The following is a 17,152-nucleotide window of genomic DNA, read 5'->3' as shown; positions in this document are numbered from 1 at the left end:
CGGAAAAGGGTTAAAATCACCAAGGCCTTTCAAAGTGGGATAATAGAGGTGATTTAGTGCTTGTTAAGGGCCTTAAGGGCCTATCCCACCTCCAAGAGGTGGGACGGAGATGAGAGCAGTAAACACGATGGGGTCGATTTTAACTCAGCCGTGAGGCAGGCTTTGAGGCGTGTGGGGGGGTTAAAATCGCAAACACTGTGGGTCGGAACCCCCCCCCGGCCTGGTTCCCGACCCCGAGCCATTTTAACCCAGGCGTGTCTGATGGTCCCGAATCAGTCCCACCTCCAACAGGCGGGACTGGTCTTTAAGGCCCTTCATCAGCAATAATTGGCCTTTATAATCCCATTTTAACAGGCCCTTACATTTTTAACCCTTTTCCCACGTAAAACACGCCTGGTGGGGATCACGCCTGTGAAACCTGGCGTGAGCACTATTGGCTTGCTGACTATCAGTTGCAGATCAACCATTAAAGAGGAGATTTGATCAGTCATCATTTGCAGGTGGCAGGACTTTGTTGTTTCAGGCCTGGGGCAACTTTTACCAGGCTTAACCACACCTGTGGAAGGTTGGAGCCTCACACACATCTCCAGTGTGACCTCCTGGGAAACCCCACTCGCCACCTTCACTCAGCGCTTCCTCAACGGAGGCATATACCAGAAGCATGGGAGCCATTTATTTCCTTCCCTTCTGGGCATTAGATGAGCTCGAACACCAGCCGTGGCACCAGCAGAACCAGGAACAACAGCAGCAACAACAGGAGCGCCAGGCTGCTGCTCACCCACCTGAAGCTGCACAAGCCAGAAGGGGCCAGCGCTTGGAAGTGGCTTGAGAGCACCTTGCTGCACATCAGGGGGCCATGGGGACCCGTTTCTGCACTGGCAGTCCTACTCAGAAGGACTTCCATGAAGGTCTGGTTTCTCTGTTCAATAGATGCCCATCGCTCCTCAAGAGATGTCATTCTATTATGAATACTCACCATGTTTTCCATACCCTGGCAACTTATCTCCTCCATGGAGGTTGCCATCCTTTCCATGGTGATGCGTTCATGCGCCAATGACTCCACAAAGGCTCTGCTCATGTTCGCTATGGACTCCTCCATTCGCTCCACACTCACATCGACCCTGGAGACAAAACCTGCCAGAGACTCCTGCATCTGTTCCTGGAGTTCTAGCCCCGCTGATCTTATGGATGGACCCAGAGGCAGAGGGTCGACATGCAGCTGAGCCGAGCTGGCAGAGTCGTGCGCCCTCCGACTAGCACTCTCCATTGCTGTCCCTGTCTCCACAATCTGCTGATGCTCACTTGTGAGCTGTGATACACCAGGTGACAACACTACTCTATGTCCCGAAGGTCCCACCGAGGTGTGAGTGTCTGCACTGGTGCTGGGTGCACTGAATTCTGCTGACGCTGTGCCCTCAGAGGTTGCAGATTCCTCTGAGGAGTCTGGAAGCTCAGGCTCTTCCTCCTGGACAGTGGGGACGGGAGCTCTCGATGGTCCTGTGGGGGAGTGAAGGAAAGAGTTACAGATGTGAGGTCAAGGTTACATGCACATTGCATGTTGCAGATGATCATAGGTCCATCTGTTATAGCTTCAGAATCATTATCAGCAATGTCAATGAGAGAGATGGAAAACTAATCCCGGGGGTGAGGTGGGCTATTGATGGTGGCCCTCCTCCTGTTCCTAGCTTGTTCTCTTTTATTGTGAGCTCTCTATTCCTGCAATGAGGGAGACAAGTGGAGTTGGAGTGAGAATGAAGGAGTGAGTGTAGAGAATCCATAGCATAGATGCTTAGAAGGAGACAAAGATGGAGTGAGGTGGCAAGACCAAGGGCCCTCCCTGTGTGTTGTCAGTTGTTTTCATAGCATCAGAGTGATAGGGAGTGTGAGGGCTGCATAGTCAAATAGTTAGGTGTATGTGAGCATAGAGAGAGAGGGAATGGGTAAGGGTGCATGGATATCGGTGTCAAGTGGGATGTGGAGGGAGAGATTGCTAAAGCTGAGTGCTGGTGAGGAGAGGCAATGGAGATCTGATTGAGAGTGATGGGAACTTCATACTCACTTTTCCAGTGTGCTGAAGGTCATGAAATCTCTTCCTGCACTGTATCCAGGTTCTGCGGGTAGCCGATAAGGAGTTGACCTCCTCTGCCACTTGCAGCCACGCAGCCTTTGTCTGCTGGGGAGGCATCTTCTTCCCTGATGAAGGGAAGAGCACCTCCTTGTGAGCTCTTGCTCCCTCCACTAAAGCCTGCAGGGCAACATCGTCAAAACGGGGTGCAGACCTCGGTCTTTCTCTTGCCATTCTACTTCCAGCTCAGTGTATCAGCAAATGCCAAAAGGTTGGCAGCCTGCAGAAGCAGCAAGGCTTGTTGCAGACTCTAAATGCAGCAGCAATAATGACGTCATATTATGCGACTTTCTGACTGGAAATATTCATTTGCCAAGGGTTCCCACACGTTGGAAATCAATTGGCCAATTGAGTTAAAATTGCATCAATCTCACACACCCACTTAGATTCGTGTGGGAAACACCAAATTCGGGGAACCCGACAATTCCCCGCACCTGAGTTAAAATCGACCCCGATTTCTTGAAAATTGCTTGGAGGCGGGATGGAGGCGGGATGGAGGCGGGATGGAGGCGGGGTTGGGCCCGCCCACCACTTTGTGCAATTTTAACACCCCACACGCTTCCATTCCCGCCTCCACGGCCCTGTGAAATTCGAGCCAAAATGTCTCATGGTGTTATTTAGAAGTAGAGGAGGGGAGATCTCCCTGGTGTTCTGGCCAATGTTTATCAGTCAACCAACATCATTAGAACAGATGGTCACATTGCTGTTTGTGCGACCTTGCTGTGTGCAAATTCGCATCCGCATTTCCTACATTACAACAATGACTACACCTCATTGCTAAGGATGTCGGGTGGTCATATAAACTTTAAAATGCTGCAATCCATTTCACTATAAAAACCAGCCTATTTGAAAATGGCGTACTTTATATTTGGTAATAGCACAACTAGTATACTTAAGCTGAGGCAAGGCCTGGCAGCAACTTTCTAAACCCCACATGAGAGGGATGCACCAGAAATGGCATGGGTGCCACCACCCACAGTACGCAAATGCTCCTGAGCTAGAGATTTTGAATATTGCCAGGCCACATTCATGGGTTGGGTGGAAATTCTGCCCAGGCCCAGCCCACATCCACACCAATAGATGTCCTGAGGAATTTTGAAGCCTATGGGGGTGATTTTCACTCAGAAGTCGGGAAGGAGGCGGGACTACAACCTTTGGGGTTGTAGTCCCGCCTCCATCGAGATGTGGCCAATCCACGCGATTTTAACTTGATTGACTTGTTGAGCCCACCCAGCGGGCTCAGCAGGCCAATTAAGGGCCACCCGGCAACAGGTGATGTCACAGACTGAAATTTCATCTGTCAAGATGTTTTGACAGATGAAATATCAGTGTTTCACAGCTGTTTGAAGCTGTCAAACACTGACAGTCTTACTTCTAACCTGAGTCCTTCTACACAGACTCAGTTAGAAATCTCTCTGGCACAGAAAGCTGCAGGCTGTCACTTTTGACAGTTCGCAGCCGTTCTTCTTTCTGTGCCAGTTAGATGATGGACTCCCGAAACCTAGAGGAAGGAAGGCTAAAAATGTAAGTACAGGTAATTTAAACTTCTTTACACACTTTAGACACACCAAACACACTTACCTTTGCACTCATGCACCCATCACTCACCTGAACACCAACATCTCAACCCCTCCAAGTCCTTCAACCCGACGGCCCGCCTGCTCTAACTTGGCGTGGTTTGGAGCCATCGGGAATCCCACAGTTCAAGATTAAAAATAGGGATTAGGCTAAAAACTGCCTGTTAACTACCTGTTAACAGGCAGTTAATTGTCACTAATCCCTTCCCGCCTTGGGTAGGCGGGTCCCAGTGCGGGGCGGGTACCCGCCTCCTTTGAAATTTACATGGAGGCAGGTTGGGGGCGGGATGGTGTCGGGACCCCCGAATTCGGGACTTTAACCCCCCCGCACGCCTCCAATCCAACTCCACGGGTCAGTTAAAATCGAGGCTTATATCTCTACGTGTGTTAATTCAGCTCTTTTATACTGTCAGGCTCAGGAACAACTCCAACAGCTCTCCAATGGTGTCATCAGGGCTCAATGTTTAAAGAAAAATATATTTAAAAAACTCAACCAAAGTAGAATAAAATATAAGGAAGGGTGTTAAGTTAAGGCTCATTTTAATTCACTGTTTACTTAAGAAAGAATTTGCATTTACATAGCACCTTTCATGACTTCAGGATGCCCTGTTCCTGGGACTAGGGACAGGGTCACTGGCAAGGCTTGGAAGCTAAGCTAGAGCCAGGCCTGGTTAGTATCTGGAGGGGTGACCATCAGGGAAGACCAGGTGCAGAAGGTCACGGAAGGAGCCCCGAGGAGGGGCGGTTGGTGAGAAGGTCACAGAAGGAGCCCCGGGAGGGGCAGCTGGTGAGCAGGCCCGGGTGTTGGGCTGAAGATTGTCGGAATGGTGGAAATGGAATGGCGGCGTGCACAGACGCAGCGGCTTTGCTTCTCCCAGGACGGTGCTATTTACGTTTAATGTTAATGTTATTTGTACTGGACTCATGGGAGCTTGCAAGATCACATTTCGTTGTGCATTGTACAATGACAATAAAGTTGAATTATTATTAAAGTGCTTTAAACAGCCAATGAAACAGTCTTTAAATGAAGTCACTTATTTACATGTTTATTTTTTTCTCCCTTCTTAATTTCCTGGGTTTCCATCCTTCCCTTTGACAACAAGGAACATAAGAAATAAAAGCAGGAGTAGGCTATATGGCCCCTAGAGCTTGCTCCACCATTCAATAAGATCATGGTTGACCTCAACTCCACTTTCTCACCCTATCCCCATATCCCTTGATTCCCTTAGTGTCCAAAAATCTATCGATCTCTGTCTTGAATATACTCAATGACTGAGCCTCCACAGCTCTCTGGGATGTGGAATTCCAAAGATTCACAACCCACTGAATGATAGAATTTCTCCTCATCTCAGTCCTAAATGGCCAGCCCCTTATCCTGACACCATGATCCTTCGTTCTAGACTCTCTTTTTCTAAAATAATTCATTACTCGGGGAACTGGCTGAAAAACTACGTTGCACGGTGTTACTGTGCTGCCGTGTAGCTCTTTTTAAAAATGGGTCCTGAAGGGCAATTTCAGCAGTGACGCAAACATATCAGGACATTTCAAACATGACAAGTTATTAGAGAGGCTGCAATCATAAGTGGGATGTAATCAAGATCTAATTTTTTTCTTCTTATGACATTGGCTTTTCCTGTAAGTTTTGTGTCATGAAGTCATTAGTGAAATCCTACATATCCTCCTATTCTCTGCTTCTGCTTTTGTACTGGATGGGATACAGAGGAACAGACTGATTCTGAGTGAATGTGCCATATGGTCAGCAGTCTGGTCAGGTTTTGATTTGCTGTTTTTTAAAATTATGTTAAGGACATCCAAATCCACTGTGGCACAAATCCGATATCAGCAAATTCCAACAAAGTCTCAACATACACTGAGCCACAGATGGCTGGTAGCAGGCTATAAGGTTATAATGTGATCATTCAGATGATGTTGTAAACTTTGATTTGTGGGACTTTGTCAGAATTTGCTGATATCGGATTTGTGCCACAGTGGATTTGGATGTTGTAAACTTTGAAGATGAAGCTTGCCATGATTTATCACATTGTCTGGACTCCGATATTTTTTATAGCAGAATTTCTCATAAATAAATTGCTAATTTTTTTGAGTTTCTGTGTTACCGTGAGAATCATGCTTCAAAGAAATCACAATCCTGGAGTAAGGTAGCATAGTGTCTATGTTAATGGACTAGTAATCCGAAGACCTAGTTCAAATCCCACCACAGTAGCTGGGGAATTTAAATTCAGTTAATTCAATAAATCTGAAATAAAAAGTTAGTATCAGTAATGGTAACTACCAGATTGTCGTAAAAATCCATCTGGTTCACTAATGCCCTTTAGGGAAGGAAATCTGCCGTCCTTACTTGGTCAGGCCTTATCGTGACTCCAGACCCACAGCAATGTGGTCGACTCTTAACTGCCACTCAGTTGTACCAATCCGCTACAAAAGAGGTATTGTGGACTGCAACAGTTCAAGAAGGCAGCTCACCACCACCTTCTCAAGGGCAACTAGGGATGGGCAATAAATGCCGGCCTTGCCAGTGACATCCACATCTCATGAACAAATGAAAAAAAAAATCATTATCCTTCAGTGTGAACAGCAGCAAGCACCAAAGGCATAAAGTGGCCACTGGCCACCAGAGCTGGACCAAAGCAGAACATCACCCCATAAAATTTACAGTATATGTACATATTAAAACACAGAGAATTACAGTGCCCTGGTTATGCAAAACCCTGGTTAGACCACACCTGGAGTACTGTGAGCAGTTCTGGGCACCACACCTTAGGAAGGATATATTGGCCTTGGAGGGAGTGCAGCGTAGGTTAACCAGAATGATAAGGGTTCAATTATGAGGAGAGGTTACACAAACTAGGGCTGTATTCCTTAGAATTTAGAAGGTTAAGGGGTGATTTGATTGAAGTTTTCAAGATATTAAGGGGAACTGATAGAGTAAATAGTGAGAATCTATTTTAGTTAGGTTACAGATCAGCCATGATCTCATTGAATGGCGGAATAGGCTCGAAGGGCTAAATGGCCTACTCCTGTTCCTATGTCCTATGTTACTAATACTTAATCTACAGGGGTCAGATGGTGATTATAAGCTGCTCAAGTTTTATTCTCAAACTTTGACTTAACTGGGAGGCTTTATACAGATCACTGCTTTGAAATCACTCCCATTATGCTCTGTACAATCACTCAGAGGTATCCATCATTGTCCACAAGTCCTGACAGAATTATGCGCGGGACCTTTATAATTCATGTTCTTTTTCACTTAATTGTCTTTACTATTTTCTTAAACATGTAATTTCACCCTCAGTACCATTTAAACTGTAAAATCAAGAGGATCACATCTTGAAATTAGTTTTCTAATACAATCAAAACTATTGTTGGAAATTGCTTTGAAAAGTAGGTCTGGTTTGGAAAATAAAATTATAAATCCTGAACTACTTTGAAGCCTTCTAGTTCTTTTCTGTAATTCACAACACATCAGGCAATCTGACAATAAAGTCATAATTTGTGATTTACCAGCCTACAAATTGCTGTTACGGTTATTAGGGGATGACTGGTTAACTGGTTCATAAGGTATTTCTCTCTCCACTATTTAAATGCAGGCATTAGCTTGTCTGTTATGAATAGGTTAACACCTCAGCTAAAACAGCATACTTGTAAGAAAATAGGCCCTGAATTTCCACACAGTTCTTCCCATCTCCCACCATAACTTCAATGGAAACCCCAGGGAAATGGCGTAACTGGCTGTTTTTGCTCATTTTTACCGTTTCTATGGGGGTTCCTCCAATTTCCTACTGGAAAAATCCCATGAAAATTCCAAGCATATCTCTATTCTTTGTGACAAGGTGAAACTCCTCCAAAGGAACAGAAACAAAAATAACCTTTTTTCCCCTCAAATTTCTCCCCAGTTCTCTTGCAATACAGTTGTATAGGCACTGTTAGCCTTATAGTACTTCAGCCTTGTGGCCATAAATAGTATTTAAGCCTAGATAGTTAGCACTGGGAGGCTATCATAGCTGAACCCTGTCCTGCCATTACCTGACACCTACATATGTGCAAGTTCCAGTAGAGGTCACTGGGTAATAATTAGGGTAGGAACTCCGTCTGATTTTCCCCAATCCCCAGCCTAAGAATGATGCGGTCAACTCTAGCACCTCCAACTTTGCCTTGGCTGAGATCCGCTAACTCATAACAAATCATGAATCAAGCTTGGCTCAGGGGGCCAAACAGCCGCCACATAAGTCTCATTGTTCTCACATTTGTAGTTCCGCATTAACTATCCGCACAGCACTCAGCCCTGCCATGTTGGTCAAGGTGAGAAGTCCTCTCCATGTGGGAAATTATGGGGATGAATCTACATCCTGCTACAGAACAGAAGTGCAATATCATAATTGATAAATGCTAGTCAATCTCCCATGATATTGCACACGGGGAGTCATGACCAAGTGAAGGGGGATTAAGGGCAGATGATAATTCGACCAGGGCTCACTGACATAATTCAATCCCCACGGTGTCCTTATTTTTATATAGTACTTTGTTTTTATATTGTTTTTTATAATTAACTAGAAAAACTTATAGCAATTAGTGAAGCGTATATGTAGAGTTGGTTGGAGCATAGGGGTTCCTCTCCAATACAGGTTAAGGAACTGGAAGATGCGAAATTGCAGCACTACAGCACCACCACTGCTGGGAGGACATAATCACAATATGACAAATTTAAATAGGAATTTACAATGGGAAAAGGTTGACAGAAAAAGTGGTCTGATGTAAGATACTTAATATAAGTAGTCGACCTTACCATAGCATGACAGTAATTTTTAATAAAGTTAGCAGGTAATAGATGAAAAGGAGTTGTAGTGGAACTATCTTAAAAAAGGGTCACATCAAGTTACATCGAGTCTACTGCACAGAAACAGCCCATTCAGCCCAACTGGTCTATGCCAGTGTTTATGCTCCACACGAGCAGCCTCCTCCCACCCTACTTCATCTAAACCTATTAGCATATCCCTCTATTCCTGTCTCCCTCATGTGTTTATCTAGCTTCCCCTTAAATGCATCTACGCTATTCGCCTCAACTTCTTCTTGTGGTAGCGAGTCCCACGTTCTCACCACTCGCTGGGTAGAGAAGTTTTTCCTGAATTCCCTATTGGATTTATTAGTGACTATCTTATATTTATGGCGTCTAGTTTTGGAATCCTTCACAAGTGGAAACATCTTCTCTACATCTACCCTATCAAACCCTTTCCTTATCTTAAAGACCTCTACCAGGTCACCCCTCAGTCTTCTCTTTTCGAGAGAAAAGAGTCGCAGCCTGTGCAGCCTTCCCTGAGGTATATCCTCCTCCCTGTTCTAAGGGAATTCAGCTGAGGCTATGCAAAGGAGAGCAGAACAAGGGTTAGTTAAAGAAAATACTGGGGCATTAAAAAAGGTAGAAGGGGAATGATGGGAAAAAAAGGGGAACAGAGCCAGGGTTAAATAAGAAAACATGGCTGGGGATTTGACAATAAAGCAGCAGAGGCAGGGCTAATAAAGGAGAAGCAGCACGCCAGAGGTGTTTAAGAATATAGCATTACAGTGGTCATTTTGAAATCAAGGCGTTGCTTAAGTGGGAGCCAATCTTTCAAAAAGATTGGCCAGGTGGGTTGGAGGCTTTAGCTAAAAGAATTGGGTGGCAGGTTGGAGGCAGTGGTAGCCTCAAGTAACGATAAAAAAGTTACCAGACCTAGTTCAAATGTTACCATTCAAAAGCAGCCACCACATGTAGCAAGCTTCTGTTACATGGTGGAAATTATGGGTGATACAGTACAAGGGAAGTGTGGCGGGGCTAGTGGGCAGGGGTTGCCATGGGTCAGGGCAGCCAGATGAGGGCCCGGTGATGAGATGGAACACATCTTGGCAGTTTTGAGAGCGCATGTAAAGGAAAAAGGTTGTTTTTACAAAGACAGTGGACAAGGCAGACTACATGAGGCATGAAGTGAGGGCAGGAAGTGTGCTGACAATGGTGAAAGAATTCAATTCACTTAGACGCCACTTAGCAACTTGGAGAAGCTGTGCAGATGGGGCAAGAGCAAACATTGAAATATATATTTAATACAAGTTAGAAGTTTAAACAAATGTTGGAGAATGCCTTACCATTGATTGGCTCTTGGTTAAGCAATGCCTTGATTTCAAAATTTTCATCCTTGTTTCAAATCCCTCCATGGCCTCGCCCCTTCCTATCTCTGTAATCTCCTCCAGTCCCACAACCCCCCGAGATGTCTGCGCTCCTCTAATTCTGCCCTCTTGAGCACCCCTGTTTATAATCGCTCAAACATTGGTGGCCGTGACTTCTGTTGCCTAGGCCCTAAACTCTGGAACTCCCTGCCTAAACCTCTTTGCCTTTCTACCTCTCTTTCCTCCTTTAATCCAAAAAATAACATGGTGGCCCAGCGCAAAGGAGCAGACCACAATTCAGGACTCAGTGCCATCTAGTGGCTGAAACACTTTTTTATTACCATATTACCCCGCGCACTCAATATATAGATAAAAGGTAAAGAGTTAGGCCGTCATGTAACGTTAATTTCTGAAAAGCACACTTCATTGTATCGGAAAATCCTGCAACAGTGACGCTTACAAGCAGAACTTGTATTGCATCCAAATATTCAACACTTTTGTAATGGATTTTCCCATAGATGGAGCCGGGCACGGGAGTTTTCAATGCATTCTGCAACAGGATGTTGTTATCCATTTAATATTAATATCTAATATATTATATTGATGATTGCAAGAAACAAGTTGCAGGATCTTTTTAATAGAATTTGATTGAGATTCTTTTATGTATTTTCCTTAAAAAAATAACGGCTCAGTTAAGTATTTAGTGAAAGGTAACTGTTACAATAAATAGAGATAAAGCCATCTCACCTGTTATAGAGGAGAATATCCGGTACCCACACATGATCTGAAGGAAAGCGTAGGTTTCGAACACCGCCATATTCAGTAACATTCCAACTTAAGTAGCAGTCTGTCCAATACTATTGGAGGCAATAAACAGTTGTTTTAATATGTGCATTTCTTAACAAAACAAATAAATGAACTGTTTTTTTTGCATGCTGTTTTAAATTATTGCCCCCACCCCCAACTTCCAGGTCTCGTCACACCATACTGGCTTTCACATTGTCCTGCAATGACACTAGTGACTATACTTCAGCAAACTTCATCGGCTGCGAAGCGTAACTGAGATTCTGACATCCTGAGGTTCTGAAAGGCGCTATATAAATGCATTCATTCTTTCTTTCTTTCCTTCTTTCCTTCCTTTCTTCCCGTCTTTCCTTCTTTCCGTCTTTCCTTTCTTTCTCCATATCCTCTCTGGCTACATGTGGTGTCAGAGGGCTGGAGGACTGCTAACGTTGTACTGTTGTTTAAAAAGGGAGAAAGGGATCAACCGAGTAATTACGGACCAGTCAGCCTAACCTCGGTGCTGAGCAAATTATTGGAAAAAATTCTGAGGGACAGTATTAATCGTCATTTAGAAAGGCACGGCTTAATCAAGGACAGTCAGCACGGATTTGTTAAGGGAAGGTTGTATCTGACGAATTTGATTGAATATGGCAGACTGGGCAGAAAAGTAAAAGCCCATGGGATCCAAGAGAAAGTGGCAAGTTGGATCCAAAATTGGCTCAGTGGCAAGAAGCAAAGGGTAATGGTCAACGGATGTTTTTGTGACTGGAAGGCTGTTCTCAGTGGGGTTTCGCAGGGCTCAGTACTAGGTCCCTTGCTTTTTGTGGTATATATCAATGATTTAGGCTTCAATGTAGGGGGCATGAATAAGAAGTTTGCAGATGATACAAAAATTGGTTGTGTGGTTGATAGTGAGGAAGAAAGCTGTAGACTGCAGGAAGATATCAATGGACTGGTCAGGTGGGCAGAAAAGTGGCAAATTAAATTCAATCCGGGAAAGTGTGAAGTAATGCATTTGGGGAGGGTTAACAAGGCAAGGGAATACACAATAAATGGTAGAATACTGAGAAGTGTAGAGGAACAGAGGGACATTGGAGTCATGTCTACAGATCCCTGAAGGTAGCAGGACAGGTAGATTAGGTGGTTAAGAAGGCATACAGGGTACTTTCCTTTACTAGCCAAGGCATAGAATATAAGAGCAGAAAGGTTATGCTAGAACTGTATAAGAGACTAGTTAGGCCACAGCTAGAGTACTGTGTACAGTTCAGGTCACCACATTACAGGAAAGATGTGATTGCACTAAAGAAGGTACAGAGGAGATTTACGAGGATGTTGCAAGGACTGGAGAATTTTAGCTATGAGGAAAGATTGGATAGGCTGGGGTTGTTTTCTTTGGAACAGAGGAGGCTGAGGGGAGATTAAATTGAGGTGTATAAAATAAGGAGGGGCCTAGATAGAGTGGATAGGAAGGACCTATTTCCCTTAGCAGAGAGGTCAATAACCAGGGGGCATAGAGTTAAAGTAATTGGTAGAAGCATTAGAGGGTGGTTGAGGAGAATTTTTTTCACACAGAGGATGGTGGGGGTCTGGAACTCATTGCCCTAAAGGGTGGTAGAGGCAGAAACCCTCATCACATTTAAAAAATACTTGGATATGTACTTGATGTGCCGTAATTTACTAGGCTATGGACCAAGAGTTGGAAAGCGGGATTAGGCTAGATAGCACTTTTTCGGCTGGCGCAGACACGATGGGCCGAATGGCCTCCTTCTGTGCTGTAAACCTCTAAGATGCTATGATATCCTGTACAAATGAATGGTCAGGTCACTTACTTTAAGGTCTCTTGTGATGCTGCACTGTAATAGGTAGATTTGCCCTCCCTCATTGTGGGGGGCGTCCTTGGCCTCTCCACTTGGCATCTCCCTCCAAACCATGGATGAGGATGACAATTCATTATGTGGGGAAATTGTAGGCATCAACTCAACTTCTACTACTTACTGGCACAGTTCCAATCTGCTGTGCACCTCTGCATCACACAGCAAAAGGGGACATTTTAACTCCCTCACCCAGTGGAAAATGGACAGAGCGGGAGTTCAAATGGAAGGGGTCAACTTCCTGCTCCTTTCCCACCCTGTGGCAATTCCTTTGGGAGGGTGAGACGCCCACCTGAATCAGGCAGGAGCCTCATACATTTATGCAAATTGGTGTCCTGTACTGTACACAGGACCACGATGGCTCTTTAACTGCTGACTGAGCATGACACCTGCCATTTGCTGCCTTACCTGGGGAAACCTGGTCTGCAGGAAGAAGAGGTAAGGTAAGTATTAAACTTTCCTTTGTGGGGCCAGGAGGAGCAAGGCCCGACAAGGAAAATCTGAGTCAACAGCCCTGGGTTTCGCCCCCGGCACCCACCCCCCGCCTTCCCACCTTCGAGGCCCTGCCAATACTCACCCCTGCCACCACCCCCCCACTCCCAAAACGCCCCCTCTCTGGGACTTACCTGACTCTCACCGGGCAGTCTCTGGGTTACCTGACCTTTGACTGCTGACCGTTTCAGGTGGGCAGCTGGACTTTACCAACCCTGAGGAGGTGGGTTTGGAGGCAGAACTGCTGGGAAATTCAAAAAGAATGGGAGCGGGTCCCGAACCTGCTCCCAACCTGCCTCCAACCAATCTTCCCAGGAGTCGGGTCCCCAATTTGCACAGGAACCCAACTCCTAGCAACGGGAAGAGGATTATAGCCACTTAACTGCCTGTTAACAGGTAGTTAACAGGCAGATAAGAGGCTTTTTCCCATTTTGAGACTTCTGCTGCAGGCTTCCCGACATCAGGGAACCTCGCCAGGGTAAGTGAGGTGTGCTGTGGGTCTGTTGTTATGTTTGTGTATAGATGACAGCTGCAGAAGAGGTGTGAAGGATGCAATGGGGCACTGGTGAGTATCAGAGGTAAGGAAATGTTGGGAAAGTCATTTTTTATGTGTTTAGATTTTTCTGTAGGTGACAAGCTGTTTGTGTGGCCTCACCTCATTGGGAGAAGTGACAGATCACTTCTGTACCCTCACCTGCAGCTGCCATCTGTTTTCTCCTAAAGAGAGAGTCATTGGAGAGCCTGGGCGCAAGGGTGTCAAACACTGTCAAATCATCTGTCAAAAATAAATGTTTCATGTCTCTTTAAGAAAACCGGCAGATGAAGCGTCATCAACTGACATCATCTGACACCAGCTTTCCCTTAATTGACCGGCAAGCCCGCAGGGCAGGCTTAACAAGGCCAATCAGGGGAAAATAGCATCCGTGCGTCGGACGTTGCTGGGGGCGGGACTAGAACCCAGAAGGCAGCAGACCCGCCCCCAACGTGTCTCGGTAAGTAAACTCCAGCCCAGTGAATCAGTGACAGATGCAGAAGAGGTGTGAAGGATGCAATGGGGCACTGGTGAGTTCTGACATTTTGGTTTCTACCCTCAGCTCAGCGACTGGTAGATTTATGTATGCTTTTGAAATGCAGCCAGTAACTCTCCTTCTTATACACAAATAAGATGTCAAGATGCAGTCTACAGCAGTGGAATACTAAATGGAATTTGAATTTTCACCAAAAGGAATTCATTTATTTTTCCTGAGAATATTTAACCACTCAGTGAGTGAAAAGCACACTATTTTCCCCCTATCATTCCTGGCAGGCTTTCTTCTGGCTCGTGTACTCTGATGCTGAGAGGGCTCTTAGGCCAGTTGCCAATCATCAATCTTAGCCAGCTGATTAGAGATACATAACAGCTTAATTCTTCTTTGTTTAGCAAGGCACAACACAGTGACATAAATCACCACAAAGCACATCATCGTGCAATCTGCATATACCATTGTGCTGAAAATGAATCATGGCTCTTCCTTCTCAAACAATAAAGTGTTTACAAAATGTTTCTTCTTTGAAGATAATGCCCCTTCAACAGATTAGGTTGAAGCATCAATGGAGTATGCCAAAGCAGTTGCCCCAGAATCATTGTATATTGCTGCTTCTTCAACACACATAGATTGATGCTGAGATATAAACTTGGACAACAAGATATAACAATAACCTGGCTTCTACTATTTCAATTTACTCTGTGTCCTGGCTGTCATCTGAGAAATGCAGTTGAAGAATATCTGTTGAAGGAAAATTGAATGTAGAAGCCAATTGGGATTTGAATTTGCTCACAGATCTGTTCCCAGCAAATAGCTTTTTTATGAGCGTTGTGAACCTATGCACCTGGAATGTGTGTTTGCCTTAATGTGCAAAGTATGCTTTTTAAGTGCATAAAATACATGCCTTGTTAATAATTAATAAAAAGTCAAGGACCTTTGATTCTGCTGGCAAGATTCAGGCATCCAACAAACATGAACTTTTCAAAATCTGAAAAATTTCCAAGTTGATGGCTGAGATCTTTATGGAGGGAAGTGACAGGCCACAGATCTGTCATTGTATTGAGGATTTGATGTGCAATGCTCTATTGGGAGTGCACTATAAATCCAGTGGTAGTGCCTAATGAATTGGCACTATATATGTGTCATCACATAATATGCTGTATGACTATCCTACTAGGATGATGCTGTCATCACCTGAGGCTCTTTAACTCTCTGAGCACTGAACTTCCTTCACAATCTTTCACAATGCAGCACAGTTGCCATTGCTTCAGTCTTGCTCTATCGGATGACTTTGTGCAAATATCAGAACCCACCTCGTAGAATCTTTTTAAGAAGTATGACTTTTGATGTTTTCTCCTGAAGGGGAGTCTCTCTGGGCCACGAGTGCCTCCTAAAGTTATTGAGTGGTATTGACATAGGGGTCGATTTTAACTCAGGTGCGGGTAATTGTCGGGTTCCCCGAATTTCGTGATTCCCACATGAATCTAAATGGATGTGTGAGATTGATGCAATTTTAACTCAATTGGCCAATTGATTTCCAACGTGTGGGAAGCCTTTGCAAATGGATTTTTCATGACTGCAAGTCCCCTCCGATGACATCATCATTGCTGCTGCATTTAAGGTCCACAGCAAACCTTGCTTCCTCTGCAGGCTTCCAAGCTTTCCCCTTATGATGGCACAGGAGCCTGCAGGAGCAATGGCCAGCGGGAGGGCAAGAGCAAGAGCTGCAGGCATTGTTGGATGGTCCTGTTCCCTTCTTCAGGGAGGAAGAGGCCTCCCAGTCAGACCAAAGCTGTGTGGCTACAGGTGGCTGGGGAAGTCAACTCCTTGGGGCTCACATGGCACACCTGAATGCAGTGCAGGAAAAGATTCCATGACCTTCATCGCACTGGAAAAGTAAGTATGAAGTTTCCATCACCCTCAATCTGATCCCCATTGCCTTTCCTCACCAGCACTCAGCTTTAGCAATCTCTTCCTCCACATCCCACTTGACACTCACATCCATGCACCCTTAGCCATTCCCTCTCTCTCTATGCTCACATTCACCTAACTATTGGACCATGCAGCCCTCACACTCCCTCTCACTCTGATGCTTTGAACACAACTGACAACACACAGGAAGGGCCCTTGGTCTTGCAACCTCACTCCATCTTTGTCTCCTTCTAAGTATCTATGCTATGCAATCTCTACACTCACTCCTTCGTTCTCACTCAACCTCCACTTGTCTCCCTCATTGCAGGAGAAGAGAGCTCACAACAGGAGAGAGTGAGCCAGGACAGGAGGAGGGCCACCCTCATTAGCCCAGCTCATCCCTGGGAGGAAGCCGTCCTGGAGATTGTCGGGGCTGATACAGATGCGGAAGTTGGGGAAGGACAGACAGGTGCATCCCCGCAAGCTGGTGACAGAATAGTTTTCCATCTCTCTTGCTGACATTGCATGAGTCGCTGATAATGATTCTGAAGCTATATCATATGGACTTATGATCATCTGCAAAATGCAATGTGCATGTAACCTTGGCATCACATCTCTAACTTTTTCCTTGACTCCCCCACAGGACCATCGAGAGCCCCCGTCCCCACTGTGCAGGAGGAAGAACCTGAGATTCCAGACTCCTCAGAGGAATCTGCAACCTCTGAGGGCGCAGCGTCAGCAGAAATAAGCGCACCCAGCACCAGTGCAGACACTCACACCTCGGGGGGACCTTCGGGACATAGAGTAGTGTTGTCACCTGGTGTATCACAGCTCAAAAGTGAGCATCAGCAGATTGTGGAGACAGGGACAGCAGTGGAGAGTCCTCGCTGGAGGACGCAGGACTCTGCCAGCTCGGCTCAGCTGCATGTCGACCCTCTGCCTCTGGGACCATCCATAAGATCAGAGGTGATGGAACTCCATGCACAGATGCAGGAGCCTCTGGCAGGTTTTGTCTCCAGGGTCGCTGTGAGTGTGGAGCGAATGGAGGAGTACATAGCGAACATGAGCAGAGCCTTTGTGGAGTCAGTGGCGCATGAACGCATCAACACGGAAAGAATGGCTACCTACGTGGAAATGATTGCTGCCTCCGTGGTAAGGCTGGCTACGGTGGAGGAGAGGAGGGCTACGGCAATGGAAAACATGGTGAGT

The 17,152-nt window shown here is 45.5% G+C and overlaps 1 protein-coding gene across 2 annotated transcripts in view; it reads right to left on the bottom strand.

Annotated features, from left to right (window-relative positions):
• Window positions 1-17,152, bottom strand: part of chrna8 (cholinergic receptor, nicotinic, alpha 8) — an 814,590-nt gene that overhangs the window by 341,491 nt on the left and 455,947 nt on the right. For both annotated transcript variants that reach the window (XM_085993584.1, XM_085993591.1), the window contains one exon: window positions 10,609-10,718. In XM_085993584.1, coding sequence (XP_085849710.1) covers window positions 10,609-10,718 — 110 coding nt within the window. The remainder of the gene's footprint in view (window positions 1-10,608; window positions 10,719-17,152) is intronic.

The sequence above is a fragment of the Somniosus microcephalus genome, chromosome 1, assembly GCF_052327205.1.
Source record: "Somniosus microcephalus isolate GS21.2 chromosome 1, FLI_Smic_1.0, whole genome shotgun sequence".
NCBI lineage: Eukaryota > Metazoa > Chordata > Chondrichthyes > Squaliformes > Somniosidae > Somniosus > Somniosus microcephalus.
Note: the sequence above shows the minus strand (reverse complement) of the source record. Positions and strands in the feature narration are given on the sequence as shown.